The sequence below is a fragment of the Syzygium oleosum genome, unplaced genomic scaffold (genome assembly GCF_021117445.2).
Source record: "Syzygium oleosum isolate NSW1041296 unplaced genomic scaffold, Sole_v2.1 Sole_v2.18, whole genome shotgun sequence".
NCBI classification, from domain to species: domain Eukaryota; kingdom Viridiplantae; phylum Streptophyta; class Magnoliopsida; order Myrtales; family Myrtaceae; genus Syzygium; species Syzygium oleosum.
In genome coordinates, this window is record NW_026607502.1 from 5,384,725 (window position 1) to 5,401,446 (window position 16,722).

General features: G+C 39.4%; 2 protein-coding genes across 2 annotated transcripts; one reads left to right on the forward strand and one right to left on the reverse strand.

Moving 5' to 3' along the window:
- Positions 1 to 1,804: 1,804 nt before the first annotated feature.
- LOC115687255 (phenylalanine--tRNA ligase alpha subunit, cytoplasmic-like) lies at positions 1,805 to 11,114 on the reverse strand. The gene is made up of 18 exons (XM_030612743.2): positions 10,931 to 11,114; positions 10,411 to 10,533; positions 10,090 to 10,179; positions 8,459 to 8,515; positions 7,503 to 7,558; positions 7,292 to 7,384; positions 6,494 to 6,584; positions 5,156 to 5,193; positions 5,021 to 5,059; positions 4,314 to 4,390; positions 4,147 to 4,231; positions 3,908 to 4,004; positions 3,032 to 3,131; positions 2,860 to 2,931; positions 2,664 to 2,730; positions 2,358 to 2,483; positions 2,112 to 2,166; positions 1,805 to 2,019 (listed from the first exon to the last, which is right to left on the reverse strand). Exons 1-18 carry the CDS (start codon positions 11,075 to 11,077, stop codon positions 1,966 to 1,968), a joined length of 1,467 nt encoding a protein of 488 aa, XP_030468603.2. The 5' UTR covers positions 11,078 to 11,114; the 3' UTR covers positions 1,805 to 1,965.
- A 1,639-nt stretch (positions 11,115 to 12,753) lies between these two features.
- Positions 12,754 to 16,722, forward strand: LOC115687256 (chaperone protein dnaJ 50). Its single transcript, XM_030612744.2, has 10 exons — positions 12,754 to 12,965; positions 13,060 to 13,122; positions 13,233 to 13,299; positions 13,615 to 13,674; positions 14,329 to 14,379; positions 14,479 to 14,559; positions 14,843 to 14,955; positions 15,475 to 15,592; positions 15,732 to 15,858; positions 16,243 to 16,722. The coding sequence occupies exons 1-10, from the start codon at positions 12,829 to 12,831 to the stop codon at positions 16,344 to 16,346; spliced, it is 921 nt and encodes a 306-aa protein (XP_030468604.2). The 5' UTR covers positions 12,754 to 12,828; the 3' UTR covers positions 16,347 to 16,722.

Consider the following 16,722-nt stretch of genomic DNA (forward strand, 5'->3'; position numbering starts at 1 on the left):
TGCTGCTTTTAAGAGTCATTATTAGGTGAATTCCTAAGACTCTGTTCGTTTATCGGGAATTCGAAGAGTCTTCTCTTTTGTTTAGTAATGTCTCTATAAATTGAGGTGTAATCTCATTGTAAAGAGACAAGACTTGAATATTGAGAATATATAAGATTTTCCTCTGTGTGAGTGACTATCTTTCACGATTCTTTATCCCTGGAAGGTGGATTCTTCTTTGGTGGTGAGCCAAGAAGTTCTTTATCCTTAATGGGTGGATATCACCTTAGGACTTGGTGGTGAGCTTCCTATCTCGGTTTTTTATCCTTAAAAAATGGATTATTCCTTAGTGATGAGATTCGTCCTTTAGATCTTAGTGGTGAGCTTCTCCTATTCTAAAGTCCTTTCTCCTTGGCGAGTGGCTTGTCCTTTATCCTTGGCGAGTGGCTCGTCCTTTAAGCCTCGGTGGTGAAGTTCGTCAATCCCAATCTTTATCTTTAGCTGGTGATGCATCTTTTAGGTCTTGGTGGTGATCATAATCCATCCTACACTTACATTTATCCATCAACGTCCATTTCATACACTCTAATCTATCCGTACTTCTTTCAAAATCACTAACATCAATCACCTGCACCCACATCTGCACCCACAAGTGCATCAAAAGTTGAGCTAACTGACTATAGGAATGATATATCGATCAGACTCAGGGAAGATGAAAATGACCTCGAGATTCTGCAGCAGAAATGACAAAAAGTGGTCGTGTTGGGTTTACATTGAAGTCTACCATCTTCAATTTTTTACAAAACAGGAGGAAAAAGTCGGAGAATCGGTCAGTCAAGGTATAACTTTGATTGTGATCTGTCCAAGAGTGTGTTGTCTTTTTATTATCAATTTGTGTTGCTAATGTTGGTTTTCTTCGGATGCGGTACGTTGGGGGTTTGCTGATCTCTTCATGAAGTTTGCAATCCTTAAGACTGGAAATTGGGGTTTCTCAAGTAAACTTAGGATTCGATCTTGATTTGGGGTTTTGGAGATTTTGGCTGAGTTGTATGTATCATTTCAGACGAAGAAACGACGCCATTTATCTAAGCAACAACGGCATCGTCTCGTTGAAAACCACATTACGTCACCGCCATGATATACAAGACAGTCAGCGATGATCGGACTTCCGTGTCGGAAAAATCAAGCAAACTTTTTCGAGAGAACTCGATTACACTTTACTAAGATTTCGGATTACATTGGTTCCACTAAAAGGTTTAGGACTACATCAATTCTATTAAAAGATTCAAGACTCGATATGTTTTGATACAATAGGTTTAGGGCTGATTCTGTAATTATTCCACAAACAATAAAAGTTTTAAGGGATTAATATATGCGCACTTTTTTCTCGAGAAAATTGCCCATATAAGGCTGCAAGATTCATCGTAAAACCAATTTCCTAATACGACTTTTGTACTCCAAACATGTGTCCTTTTGCCCTTTTAACTTTACATCACCCTTGCTATCCATAAAAGGGTCGATTTTAATACATTTTCCAATTAGATCGATCATTTCTATGAGCAAAATCAGCTTTGAAATTACGAATCTCGCAGGCGACCGGCGAACCCCGCGAAAGTCGATCACTATACACAATTATCGGATAAGTGAGATCGTAACAAGAAGCTCAAAAAACATAAATAAAAAAATAAAAAAAAGGGGACACTCTTCAGAGTGTTCATGTCAATGAAAATTTGGCAAACAAAAAACGCACAAAATCTTTGCACTTACCCGAGTGGCCAGCAGCTTCACATGAATTCTATAAAGATGCAAGCAAAACCGCAAAGGATTTGAAACACAGAGTTTTATCAGCAACCACTGAAATTGAAGCATGGTGCTTCTGCAGCAAATTCAGTTTCACAAAACATATGGTCTTTTCTGAACTCTGCCAGAATTTATGCTTAATCGTTGCTCAAAAAGGTAAAAACAGGTGCAGAAGTTCCCCATAATTTAGCTAATTCCCAGGCGACATATCGGGTTCTTCTTAATAAGACCGAGATCAACCTGCAAGACACAAACGTACATGGATTATAGTAGGGTGGACAGTTCACTAGGTAGATCTCGAGAAAGGGAAGAAGAACATGGAGAGATCGTACCTTGTGTCCAAACAGATCCCGGATGTTATCGATCCCATAAAGTATCATCGTGGGTCTGGTTCGAAAACCACAAAACATGAAAGGAGTTAGGCGACGAATATGCAAAGCGGCCTCAACCATCAGTAACAACCGAAAGTCGAAAAAAATTGCAGCAACTGCAGAAAACATGCTCAATGCGATGATATATTCCTGCAACTTCAACATCCAATTGAGCCACGAGCAAGAAGATCAAGAGACGCTCTCTACCTCTCAAGGGAGAGCCCCCAGGCAATAACGCGAACGTCCTTGGGGAGCCCCATTGGAAGCAGCATTTCGGGCCTGAAAATGCCAGAGTTCCCTACCTCCACCCATTTCCCAAGGCCCTCATGGTAACTGGCCAGAATGCAAAACATTCTCCTTAGCCGTGTAGGGATGGTGGGAAGGTAAAGCAATAGGGAGAAAAACGTAAAAAATTGAACGGAATACCTCTCAGGTCTTGCTAATGGAGGACCGCCGCTACTAGATCGATCCCTATTTCGCACTAAAACAAGCTACATAAACTACTTACTTTACCTGTAAACCTCCATGCTAGGTTCGGTGTATGGATTGTAAGCAGGCTTGAAACGGAGCTTCAACATGCCTGGATAAAGAATTGAGGTACGTCATATATAACATATTTACCAAGACTGCCTTAAACCTGCACATCATAGTCTGAGGGCTCCCCAAGGTTTTTTTGTTGGCTGCTGGTATTATAGAAACACTCTTTTACCTATACGAGAGAAAAAATCATGCAGGACTCCAATCAGATCTCCAAGAGTAAGCCCTCGATCACACACGAGACCTGAAACCAGAGTCAAGATTCAGAAATGTGATTGATACATCCCGCAAAATCCAGAAATATTCTGATAATTCTCGATATGCTAGGATAATCAGATGATTACCTTCAATCTGGTGGAACTCCGCAAGATGGGTCCGATCTACCGCTTCATTTCTGAAAACACGATCAATGGAGAAGTACTTCTTTGGTTCAAAGGCTTTCTCCTGCAAGTAATTTTGAGAAATTAAACAATAAATGGTCCATTTGAATTGACTTCCACTTTTATTTGCGACCCGCATTTTAGCTTTATCTGGTTCGGAACTGCCCAAAATCTTTCAAAATATCTAAACATTGACATGTAGTAGTTTCTCATAATTACAAACGATTAATTTCTTTCATTTCAAATCTTTCGAGGCCGAATCATACATAGAAATAATAATTTGTTCTTTTGCTTCCAAAGAGGCCCCAATAATGCTTCTAGTTGAAAGCAGAACACACTAGGACAAATTGCACAATGACATAAAAATGTCATATCTTGTACTTTTATCTAATGTTGAACACCCTGATTCTTAAAAACTGTGGACCGTTGAATTCATTTGCAAAATTGCAATCATGTAATTATTGTCATAATCTGTTTTTTTTTTTTTTTTTTGGTTTTGGAGAGAAAGAGAAAGCTGAGACAGGTGGGTATGAAACAGCTCTATAGGAACATGAAGAACTGCAGAAAATATGTTGACGGTGTTTATCAAGTGTCTAAGCCAACATTTATTATGTGCTCCAAACTATGATTGGCTATGAGGTAGTATGGAATTGGAGCAAAAATGAAAGGCTCATAAATGGTTCTTGTTCTTGTTGGCAATGTTGCAAGTTATTCTAGATGAAGTGATCCATTACAATACTATGCAACAAGACAATAAACAGAAAGAAATGCATAGTCTAGGATTAGCCAAACAATTGCAGAGGAAGCCTTTTGACAGGAAAACATCAAGCACAACCACACCTGTGCCAACAAGTAAAGCATCCGCGTGGAAACTGCGGTCGTGTGAGTTCGTAAAATGTTCTTGTTTGCTTCATCTCTTTGCCACTCATATCCATATCTGTTCACCCCAAAAAAAGAAAAAAATCATCAGCAGAAGAACAATGTGAGCCAAATCTCACGCCAATTGGAGAGACAAATACAGGAATGCAGTTAACAATGAACATGAATTGATAATAACATGAAACAGATAAACATAATACCCTCGAGACTGGTAGCCGCCCGATTCGTGAACACTCTTCACACGATCAACATAATCTTCAGGAAGTTCTCTCGTGGTGGAAGGAGCTATATGCGTCACAAGCCAAATAATTATGAGAACAATGCCGCATAAGTGGAACTACCGATTATGATATCGAATAGAACAGACCTTTCAGAAAGAAAGTATCATGTGAATCACGAGCAGGGTGTTGCTGAGGCTGGAACAGAGCATCAAAGTTCCAGAAACTTGCACATTAACCAGAAATAGGTAAAAAACCCCATAGACTGGTAATCGACAATAAAGCTGGACAACAGTAAATAACAAGGCAAAAGCACCTCATGCATGGTAGATCTCATTATTCTCATTACTTATTTCATGAAGTAGACAATAGACAACTAAACTCCTATTTATTAACTTAGCCGTACGCTCACTTCCATCTGCTTAGCCCTCAACACATCAGATGCATCATCAGTTACAAAAAGTTGAAGAATGTAGGCTTAAGAACCCCCATATTCAGCACAAACAGGTAGAACTCGCAGACAATTGAGATGAACTTTTATTCGGGGAAAAATTGTGTTCTGCATGCATAAATATATTCATTCTCCTTTCAATCTCCGGGACTGGAGAGCACGCAAAAACTGGGAATTGAAGCATGTTGTCATTCAGCAGATAAAATTACCAGCTAATTTTACCGTGATAATCGTTTTCTACCAAATATCTGGAAATATAGTATTACCTTCATATTGATGCATCATACATAAGACCACTGGTGTAAGTTTTGTGATCATAGTAACCAGTGCTTAACATATCACTGAGCACCAACTATGACATGAAGCATGCATGTAACTGCAAAACAGAAAGATAAGACCCTATACCTGCTTTCCACAAAGTTGTTTGTGGGCATTTCCTCAAAACTGCAACCAATTAAAGAGCCACCGTAAGCAGCTATGGAACAAAGGGGTAAAGAAACTGTCATACTTTCAGTAGCACGAGAAATTGCCATGTCTTACCCCATATAAAGAAAAATATTCTTCAACTGCTGCCTCACCTGAAAATGAGGGAAAAGAAATATTTGTAAGCAAAGTTAAGAAAAGTGATGGGGAAGTCAGACTATTCGAAGTTGATGAGGATCAATAACTAGTCCAAGTTTCAAATTTAAGAAATTAAGCTTAAATTGCATATGTTGAATTTGCAAAAACTTTCAATGGTGGACATATGAGAAAATATCAGTGGCAACAGCATGAACTTGAGGATGGTAATGCAAAAGAGCTCACTGTCATATGGAAGTTCCACTATGCTTATGAAAGATTTCAAATGAACGTTGCAAATGGAGCAGCTTTTAGTTGCCATAAAAATCAGAAAAAGCAAGATGATAGGAAACATAAATTACATGGACTTTGTTTTTGGGCAGCTATACTTGCTTTTTATCTACCAAAAATCAATTAATACTTCTGACAGCCAATGTGAAAACTTTGAGGAGTTATCAAAGATGTTCAAGAATATCCTTTGCAAGTCATGTTACTTGACTCCAGATACTGTCCTCGCTTCTTTGATGGGATGCACAGTTTGTTAAGTGTGTTCAATTAAAAGTTGAGACTTTTCGGACCTTATGGAGTGTTGTCAACATGTGACCCAAACCCTTGAGCTATATTCATGGTATGACAACGTAAAAAATATTCAAGATCTAGCTGAAACACTCAGCATGTGACAGAATAGACTTTCCATTTCATTTTTCAGGTTAAAGCATATCATAGATTTTTATGTGGATTTCATCTCCTCTCTCATATCCATTTAATTTTCTTCAAAAGATGCCAATTTATTGGCCCAGACGGCCAATTCCTATGAAAGTGACAAACAGTCCGACTAAACATGCTCTTTATGATTTGTACAGGACACATAAGAGTACCCAGCTCTGTATTTCCTTTACGCTATTGACACAGATTTAATCCTTACGATTGATTAAGGTTTCCCACATCAATGTCATGTGAAGGAGATACTTCCAAAGCTCGAAACATAGAAGCAATATCATGATTAATAAAATGATACATGCAACAACCAGTTGAGTTGAACGTAACATCAAAATCTCAGTTCACGCCCTGGGGAACACACAGATTCCTTGGCACTAAGCACATTAACTGTCTAAGAGATTAAATGTAGCCATGATCACTCATGGTCCTACTTCTGTCACTGAAAGTAGGGACCCTTCAGCAGAGGTCAAAGCTAAGGAAATGATTAATTCATATTCTCCTTAGACCCTACGTCCAATTATCTTGGGTCAAACAGATTGGAACAGGCTAAGCACAATATTAATTACCTAAATAAAAACATTTAAAGAAAAAAATCCTTGCCTTGAGAAGTGGATGAACATGGCCACCTTCAGCAGGTGGACCCTTGGCGCTGAAGTTATACTCTTTGAACTCTAAATCCCCCAAGTCACCCCTGCAATAAAAGTGCATGCTTTATCAGTTAATAAAAGTGAACCAGACACAAGCACATCATATCTCATCTAAAACAATATGAGGTACCAATTTTCAGGGCCGACCTCCGTCAACCAATCAGCCTTGTGTGATTTCCTCAATTTAAAATAGCAAAGTTACATGTACACAACCAAAGACAACCCCATAATAGCAGAAATAATCCAACTATCATGAAATGGAGAGTCGTAAGTTACTAGGCAATATCGTTTATAGATTCTAACAATGTGAAAATTGCTCGGCTGCCAAAGCAAGAAATTCAAATAAGTGAATAAATTAGCAAAAGAAAACGCATAAACTAAACACAAGAACTTAATGGTTATGTCTGGAAGGCCAAAATCAGCCTTCAACTGAATCGCCATTAAGGGTCAAATTCCCTTTCCTCTGTCAATAAGGACAGTGAGAAGCATTTGAAATCCACTTAAAAGGTAAATATATGTTCCCTTTTTTTCTCTAATGATAAATCTGAAGGTTTTCATACAACAGCAGTCTCCCTCTGCTTTTCCTGAAATAATGGAACTTCACATCTCTAGGGGTATGTAGCAGTAAGGTAGGGGACATTGGGTAAACAGAAACTTTCACATGTCAAACAATTATCCTCATAGGCCAATTAATTTAGCAACATTAATCCACAACTTTCTCAATGAATTAACTAAAACGTAAAAATAATACCTCTGGAGATTTTCCCGAGTCAAATCTGTAGCAACCTTCTTCCTTTTAGGGGCATAATTAGGACCTTTCTTGACTGAGTAACCCGTCCATGTCCTTGAAGAAAACAGGTTTTATATGGACGTGAGCATTAAGAACAAAAATCCCGCGAAAGTTTACAACTTCAGGACTAACCAAGTATTTTGTAAACCAAAATTCAGGAGATAGTATTTACTGTGGAGTAATAAGCTTTCTTGCTTTGAGAGCTTTAATGTTGTCTGCATCAATACCCTGAGGAAAAAAGAGATATTAGGTAAAGAGACCTTTCAAATATTACATAAGTGGGAAGGAAAAAAAGGACAAAATAGTCTGTATAAATTACTCAAAGATACATCTGGATCAAACAGAGAAGAACAAGAGGGGGACGAGTCCTTAAATTATTGATGGATTGATTTTATTGTAGTAAACCTCATGCTACACATCTTTAAGCTCGCATTTATCCACAAGCACCAGATACTCACAAAAGCCTACCAGATATCCATACCCTATTATGCATTACTTAACCTGACTTTGGTGGATGAGAAGGTATTCCTTGGGAGAAGTGCACCACTTCCCAATAACACGTGGTGTGATAGGCCAATTAAAATTGAGTGATTTCAAAATGTAAGCGCCAAATAGGATGAAATGCATAGCAAGCAATGCAATTGGTCAATCACACCAGATCAGCTGTGTGACCAGCACATATAATACTTCTTCCTGATGGATAGGCCCACATTGTGAACCTCGATAACCTACAGCACCCATTGCAACTCAAACAATCGCATGTCTACTAACCACAGGAATTTCAGCAGTATCTCTAGCAAAAGAACTCAGACCATTTGCCACAAATGGCTCAATGAGGTTCATAACTTCATACCATACGATATATTACATGGAACTGTTAAACAATAACTATCTCGACCGTCTGGTATTATTCGTATGCATCACTTGAAGAAACCCACTTCATTGAAGATTTTACCATTATATGCTCAAACATCAGAGAAAGATCTCTCGTTACATACTATATGGTACTCATTACATGGAAAGAAAGTCTTATAATGATAAAATTAATAATAATAATGTATGACAGATTACAAAGGAAAAGGGGAAAACACAAAGTGGTACGAAAGAATTTACAAACAGTTCACTCACCTGCCCATCTTTTATCCGTGTAAGCATATCTTTGACTGTGTCATTCACTTGTTGAACCTACAAAAGTTATCCATTTGATTTGTTAGAAATAAGAAACAAGGAATACTATAGGGTACATTCAAAACTTAGAGCCAAGAACAAGTAGGTTTCCTTTTTGTCCCCTTAAAAAAAATTCAACCAATAATAAATTTATTGGAAACTAATCTACCAACTAAAATTCAATAAACATACGACTTCAACCATAAACTTATGAAGACAACTGATGCTAATAGTAATGGCAGAAGTCATGAGAGTATTCGACGCGGCAAACCAAATAAGGCAAGCCACCGAACTGTCTAATGTTAGACCATATAACATCCAAGACACACTGATTCTTCCTTTAGCACTTTATAATACATCTCCAACAAAGAAAAGTCACATAGGACTTAAAAACCCACCAACAAATGCTTACAAATTTACAATCTGGGAAAGTAGAAGGTTAAACATGAAGAAACATCCTTACCAAAAAAAAAAACCATGAAGAAACAGGGTGCAGCTCAAACAGTATATTCCATGTTAGAACCTAAAAGAAAATACTTTATAGCTCTCAAGTAAATCTCAAGCCCATTTAATTTGTTCGTATGCTTCACACATTATTTTAGTCTATAAATATTAAATAGGCCATGCATTAAAAAAAATTAAAAAGAAACCAACATCGCCAAGAGCAAGGATGGCAGCTGATTGGCGAACGAAAACAAAATGCTAATGAATTATTTGTTGGAAGAACATACATCTCAAAAGGCTAAATTGGTAGAAAAGATCATGCTAAAATGAATACCCTAAGTTGTAAGATATTTAAAGATTCAATACAAGTGTTACTGTGTTTCTCCACTAAAAATTTGGCAATGTAAATTTTAGCGCTCCATATTTCTAGTGTACCATGATATATTAACTGTGTTGCGAATTACAAATGTGCAAAGGATGAGTAGTACATCATAGATTCTCCAGGTAAAACTATGGACACAGAAAAGCAATAGCTAACAAGAAAGGAAAGGCTACACTGAGTTACTTGAAAGTCCAACATGGACGGAAGGCAGAGCAATGTGCAGAGAAATCCTAATGACTCGAAAATGGGGGAAATTTTTTCTATCTCAGATGCTTTCAGTAAAAGTCAATGCCAAAGGTAATGTGTAAGTAGCAGCAAATACGAAACAACATATTTTCTCTAGTGCTTCCTTCTTCGTTTCGGGATACTCCAGATAAATTTCTTCTTCATTCTGCAATAAACCTTTACAGCAATTAGCAGAATGTTTAGTTCGATTCTTCCAACTTTACAGTCAGTAAGTTTCAGTAGCATCCAAACAACTATGATGCGGCACATCTGCATCTACATATCTGCAGTCAGAACATTTTATAGATAAAAAACGAATATCTATAAAATCCGATGCATACTTCACGTGTTCCACGAAACTCAAGAAAAAAGGATTAAATAAGAAAGAATTATTTACGCTCTTACAAATTGGAGGAATATAGATCAGAGGATCTAATCAATTCCATAAGTATCACACCATAAGTTAACCTAAAGGAAGAAAGCTTTTGAACAGAAGATACAAAACCAGAAAATTCATCAACAAAATAGCATAGTTGCTTACCTTTCTAGATATTTGTTTGCCCATCTCGACCCATTTATTCTTCCCTGCTTGTGCACAACCTATTTTGAAAACTGAGGGGTCAAGCCTTTTCTGCATCCACAAATTACCTCGGCGTTAATCCATCCATTCTTAGATATTCTTACATAGAACTTGAAAAGGGAAATCTTTTAGAAAACAGCTTGAGATGCTATACACACAACCCCAGGATGAAATCCACTTTTAACCCCCCAGAAAGCAAACTTGCTAAGAAAGACTCGCTCACCGGGCACAACATTCAACAGCCTCGCCAAAACCAATCGGATCGAAAGTCGCGGTACTAACCTGAAGTTCCTCTCGAGGGATACCCACTGGCGGTACAGCCAAAAACAGCTGCACTTCAGGTGATCCGGCATCCGCATACGTCTTTCCTTCCTCTGTAAGCACCCACGTTTCCCTCTTGATGTCCTGCACGTCCAGTCCTCACCATCAACAGCCTTATCTCGGTATCAATAGGATCGCATGCTAAAAAGGCGTAACAGATGGAAAAGAAGCGAAAACACGAACACGGAACTAAGACAAATTGTAGGTTCACTAAGATTATCGGCATCCACACTCCAATATACCCATATCAACACCAATCCCGCCACGTCCAACCCCACGATCAAGACTCTCGTGGTGTAGCACGAGCAACGGAACTGACATGCATTGCCCGCACACATGCCCTTTAACACTCACTCCAAACAAAAAACCGCAGGGAAAGAACACCCGGTCGACGCGCATGCGCGCACGGCAACCGGCAGAAAAGCAGAGGCGGGCACTGGGACGGCGAAAAATGAACCGAGGGGCGAGGGTGGCGGACGACCTGAGCGTCGACGTATCCGAAGCCGCGGAGGCTCTTGATGACGTTCACTACCTCCTTATGGTCGAGCCCGCGCCCCGCCGCGAACTCGCCGGAGTGGGCGATCTCGTCGTGGTGCTCCAAGAACTCGAGGATCGCTTCTTCCGCCATTTCTCTCTTCCGGTGGAGTCCCTGACTGTTGGCGTTTGATTCCTTACCATTATCATAACGTTCGAATCTTGACTATTAGCGTAGAGATAAAGAAAGTAGGGGAAAAGTGTCAAAGTCATAAAGTTACTGAATTTGTGCTAATTTAGTCATAAATCATTTTTTTGATGTCAATTTAACCCCAACCTTTTAATATAGTGTCAATGGGTTAATTCCAAAAAAAATTATAAACTTTAGGTCGAGTCACAATTCTGACCCTAATTTTTTTTATCATAAAAAATCATCAACTTTCACCCTTATCCCAAATCTAATCATCCGTTTACTCTTTGTCTGAAATCACCTTTATTTTAGAAAAAAGGTTATGGTCATGAGCTTGGTGGATCTTGTGACGAGCAATGATCTACAGTTTTAGATTACGACAAAACGATAAAGTATGGTTTGAGAGATTCAATCAAGAGATCTTTCTGACTTGTCGGTGAAGTGAAGGAGATGAACAGTTTCATCGTTATTCTTCAGATTGTGGCTCGGAGAAGAAGACAATAAATAGTATTTTAAATCCAGTAAGCAAGGCGCATGGATTTATTACTGAGGTGGAATAATCAAGTTGGATAATTAATGATTTTAAGTCAAGGAGGGCCAGATTTGGGATTTAATTGAAAATTAGTGATTTTTTATGAGATAAAAAAAAAGTTAGGGCCAGAATTATTAGTCGACCTAAAGTTTGTGCTTTTTACAAGACAAAAAAAAGTTGAGGCCAAAATTATCACTCTATCTAAAGTTGGTGATTTTTTTTGGAATTAGGCCAGTGTCAATTCAGTTTTTCCGGCTAATTTTGCTGAATTTTAATGACATGAACTCTGGCCAACTTACGTGGCACCGCCAACGCATGACATTGACAATTTTTTATTTTGTTTTATTATTTTTTTCTTTCTTCCTCCCTTAGCTGGTGACCGGCCATTAGCCACAGGTAGAGGTGTCAAAATGGGCCTTAAACCCACATGCTCGTGGCCCACCCCCGGCCATTTGAGATTTAATTGAAAATTGGCGATTTTTATGAGAAAAAAAAGTTGGGGCCATAATTATTATTCGACCTAAAATTTATGCTTTTTACGAGACAAAAAAGTTAAGACCAAAATTGCCACTCAATTTAAAGTTTATGCTTTTTTTGGAATTAGGCCAGTGTCAATTCAATTCTTTCAGCTAATTTTGGCTGAATTTTAATGCGTGAACTCCGCTAACTTAGCGTGATCGCCGACGCATGCAGCATTGACTTTTTAATAATATTTTTTATTTATTTTTTATTTTTTATTTTGTTCTATTATTTTCTTTCTTTCTTCCTCCCTTAGCTAGTGACTGGCCATTGGCCACAGGCGACGGACGGATAGGCTAGCCTCACCTGAGCGAGGGTTGCCGTCAATCAGCCAGGCGAGGGGACCCCCGGCGAGGGCTCCCCTGGCGAGGGCTCCCCCGGCAAGCCCTCGCCCAGGCCAGAGCAGTCTCACTGGGCGTCGCCTCGACTGCCGGGCTTGAGCTTGGAGCCTGGGCCTGGGCTCGGGCTCCGTCCAAATCCACAAGATAGTCAACGAGAGGAACCCGTTGACTTGTCCTCCTCCTCCGAGCAATGGCATTCTCGTTATTTTCCCAACTCGCGAGGTCTCTTTTGCTCTTCGTGGCGCTGAGAAACTTCAAGCCGCGACAGAAAACCATTCGGTAGGGGAAGGAGATCCGACCGCGCAAGGCCGCCGGAAGGGACGATGGCGCCACCACCCCCGTCGGCGACGGCGACGGCGACCCGGTGGCGCGCGGCCACGGCGCTCCTCGTGCTCTCCCTCCTCGCCGCCCCATCGTCGGCCATCTACTGCGACGAGGACGACTGTTACGATCTCCTGGGGTCAGCTCACCTCCGCTCCTCTCTCTGCTCAGCGCTCGCCCGTTTCGCCATGAACTCGTGTGGATTTCATCGTTGTTTTGTTGTGATTTCGCAGGGTCTCGCAGAGTGCGAACGCTTCCGAGATCAAGAGGGCTTACTACAAACTCTCCTTGAAACAGTACGTTCCGCCGCCCGTGCGTTCCTGGGTTCGGTTCCCTTTTTCCTTTCGCGTGCGATGATGGGTTTTCGCGTGATTCGTTTCTGATTCCGATGCCGTGAATGTTGCAGCCATCCTGATAAGAACCCCGATCCGGAGTCGAGGAAGGTGTTCGTGAAGATAGCCAATGCTTACGAGGTTTGTACTAGCATTGTGGGGGGCTCTTTGCTTTTTTAGCTCGATCGCAATAATTGTTGGTCGGTGGAGTTTTCGCTTCCCATGGTCAATGCCAGCTTGTTTTGAATCGAGTCGTTTGAATTTTGCGACTTGCGAAAGTGTGATGCGATTTTGATGCGGCGAAGTTTGTGCGGATCGTGCACGAGTGATCTGGGTTTCGAGATTTTGACGGCTCTGTGAATTGTATGCTGTGAGGCATCAGCCAACTAATGTGGTTTCTGCTCTTACTTAGCTGGGTTTCGTGTGCGTGGCTTAAATGTGATTGTGAAATTGCAGATTTTGAAAGATGAGGCGACTCGCGGGCAATATGATTATGCTATTGCGCATCCAGAGGAGGTACTCTTAACCTCTTTTGTGCAACTCGAAATGTATCAAATGGGTTTTCTTTACTTCGATCCTGTCAATTGTTTTCAAATTGAATGAGCATTTGACTTGTTATCCAGCTGAAGACAAATCATTTATGATTTTGATGCACATCCTAGAGCTGAATACATTGCTTACTGAGTGTCTGTGTTAGTTTAAGGACAAAGCGACATCATGATCCTGCAAGACTAACTTCACTTCGAAAGACAATTGACATAGGCAGCACCCTAGATTCTTGTTTGGAAAATAATGTGGCTCAGCAAATCGTTGCGTTGATTCATAGGAAGTGTGATGGTTGAAGCATGGAGCCCTAGGATCATCATGGAGCAAAATGCTTTGGTTACTGTGTCATCAATGTGTATTTTGATTCCCAACACCATTTATGATTTGTTGCATATCCAGTTGGTCTAATCCATGTATGTTTAAAACTTATGCGTCATACTCCTATGCGAATTAAGTCTTCTCTCTTCTCCATTCTCTTAGAGTAGGAATATGGCCTGCAAGGATGCAATGTCTATCACATTTACTAAAAAATTAAGGGTGCCAACTAAAGTCCTCTGGCAATAAGAAGCATATGTGCAATCATTTGTCATTGCGATGAGTACTTACTATTGTTACACCATTCAGGTATTCTACAATACAGCAAGATACTATCAGGCATATTATGGTCATAAAACAGTAAGACCTTGTCATCTTTCAATGGCACATTGCTCCTATTGTTGGACTTTCTTTCTCTAGCATTTTTTTCATTTTAACAACTGACGGTTCACTTGTCAGGATCCTCGTGCTGTCCTTGTCGGCCTCCTTTTTATTCTTTCAGGATTTCAATATTTGAACCAGTGTACAACGTACAACCAGGTACTCTCATATGTTAAGTCCCTGTCGTTCTCAGTGTCACATTAAATAATGATCCTTGCTGTGAATATTAATGCTGTTTTGCTGCTCCCCACTTTCCATATGCACTATAGTTGAGAGTTTGCTAAATAGTATATTTTCTTTGTCGTGCTCTCAAATCGAAATGAGCATGCTTTATATGAACACTAATTTAGATAACTTTCAAGTTTGTATTTTCTGGTATAATTGATAATTTTTATGCCTCAAATGATACTTATCAAAAAATCACATCTTTTTTATGTCGCAGGCTGTAGCCATGGTAAAAAAGACTCCAGCATACAAAAACAGACTTCGAGCTTTGGAACTGGAACGTAGTGGAGGAGTGACAAATAAGAAAAAGAATCAGAAACAAATGGACAAGTATGCAGTCTTGTGTTTGGACTGGAGAATAGCTTCCTAATTGGTTACCTGTTAGTTAACTTTGCTTGTGGACCAGAATTCAGTGACTTGGTGACAAATGTTGACTGAAACAGAGTAAATTGAACACGAGAGTCGCTCCTAATTTAAATGAATGGCAGACCTTAGGGCGAAGTAGTGACTCCTTGCTTCTTTTTTACCTTTTTTTCTTTGGTTTATAATTTACCCCCAGTTTAATTTTTTTTTAAATAAAAATCAGCATTATTTTCTTGTCAAATATTGAGTTTTTGATGCATCAGTTGGAGACTTAGTTGTTTTGCAACAACAGTATAGCGCTTCGATTAATGATGTATAACTCCTAATTTTCTGCAATACTGCCATAAGCATTTGATGCAGCATTTATCAAGAAAATGTTAAATTGCTTTTTAGTATCTTTCTCTTGGAGTTAACTGCAGGTTCTTATTATCAAGTCATGGTTCTTCTTTCGTGATTGAGGTAAAAGAGTGTCATGTGTTATTGCAGAAAAGTGGAGGAAGAACTCAGCAAAGAACTTGAATTAGAAATAAAGGGGACTGAGAAACCCTCTTTGTGGAACCTTCTCGGAGTGCGTTTCATACTCCTACCTTACACAATTGTCAAGGTAAAGACTTCTATTTTATCAACTAACGGATACATCTAATATGCCGTTCTAATGGTTCACAACTTATCCTTCTCATCTTGTGACTCTCGGTTTTTAGCGTGTGCACAATTGAATAGACTAATTTGGTTCTTTTCCTCAGCTATTAGTGTGGTATGGATGTTGGTTTTGGAGGTACAAGGTGAAACGGGCTCCATATTCTTGGGAAGATGCTGCTTACCTCACACAGAGAGCACTTAGCGTTCCCGTTGATGCCTGGAGCAATATAGGTAAATATTTCATGGCCCGTTTTTCTCTTTTTTTGCCAAAAGAAGCCCTTAGAAGGTGCAATGATGCTTGCTTAAAAACTAAAGGTTGGCAGATCATCAGTTGAATTCTTTACCATAGTTGGATTAGATGATAGATTGCCGATGTTAAATGTATGGTCTAAAATGTTTGGTAAGAATTACTTTATGAATGTTCAGATCAGATATTGGGTAGTAGGCTTACTCGACAAGTTTTTTTCCTTCGCTTTATTGGTGGATGGGTTGGTATAATGGAACATAATCATAAAGTAAACGCTGAACAGAGTCAATACTGATATTTTGCCGAAAATATAAGAATCTCATACTAAAAATTTTCGTACTGACTTGATTACGGTGCATGTTATCCAGATGAATTGACCAAAGAAGATCTGATCAAAAGACGTCTATGGAACAAGTCGAACTTGGATAGCTACTTCACAGAGATGAGAAAAGGATACAAGCGCAGAAGATAGCGGAATTTTTTTGGTTCCCATATGAGCGATGACTCGGTTTAGAAAAGATTGACAAATAGAAACCCAGTTAAACCGCAGTTGTTACCTTGAAATTGCAGGATCTGCCAAGGCAGAATTCCTCTTTTCTTATGACAAACTGCGCGAGTTATTACAATCTTTGATGGATATTAGGAACAAAGATAATTTATATGTATCGAGGGTTATTTTGCTTGTATTTGGTGTACATCCATAGCTTGAGTTTGCAGTTTCTATGAGAAAGTTCAAGCTGCCTCGGTGGTTCTTGTGTTCGGGGAAGAAGGGGTTTGAGAATGGTGAATGACGTGTAGTTCGTTTATAATATTGCTATATGAGAATTTACTTGTCGAGTTTTTTATAA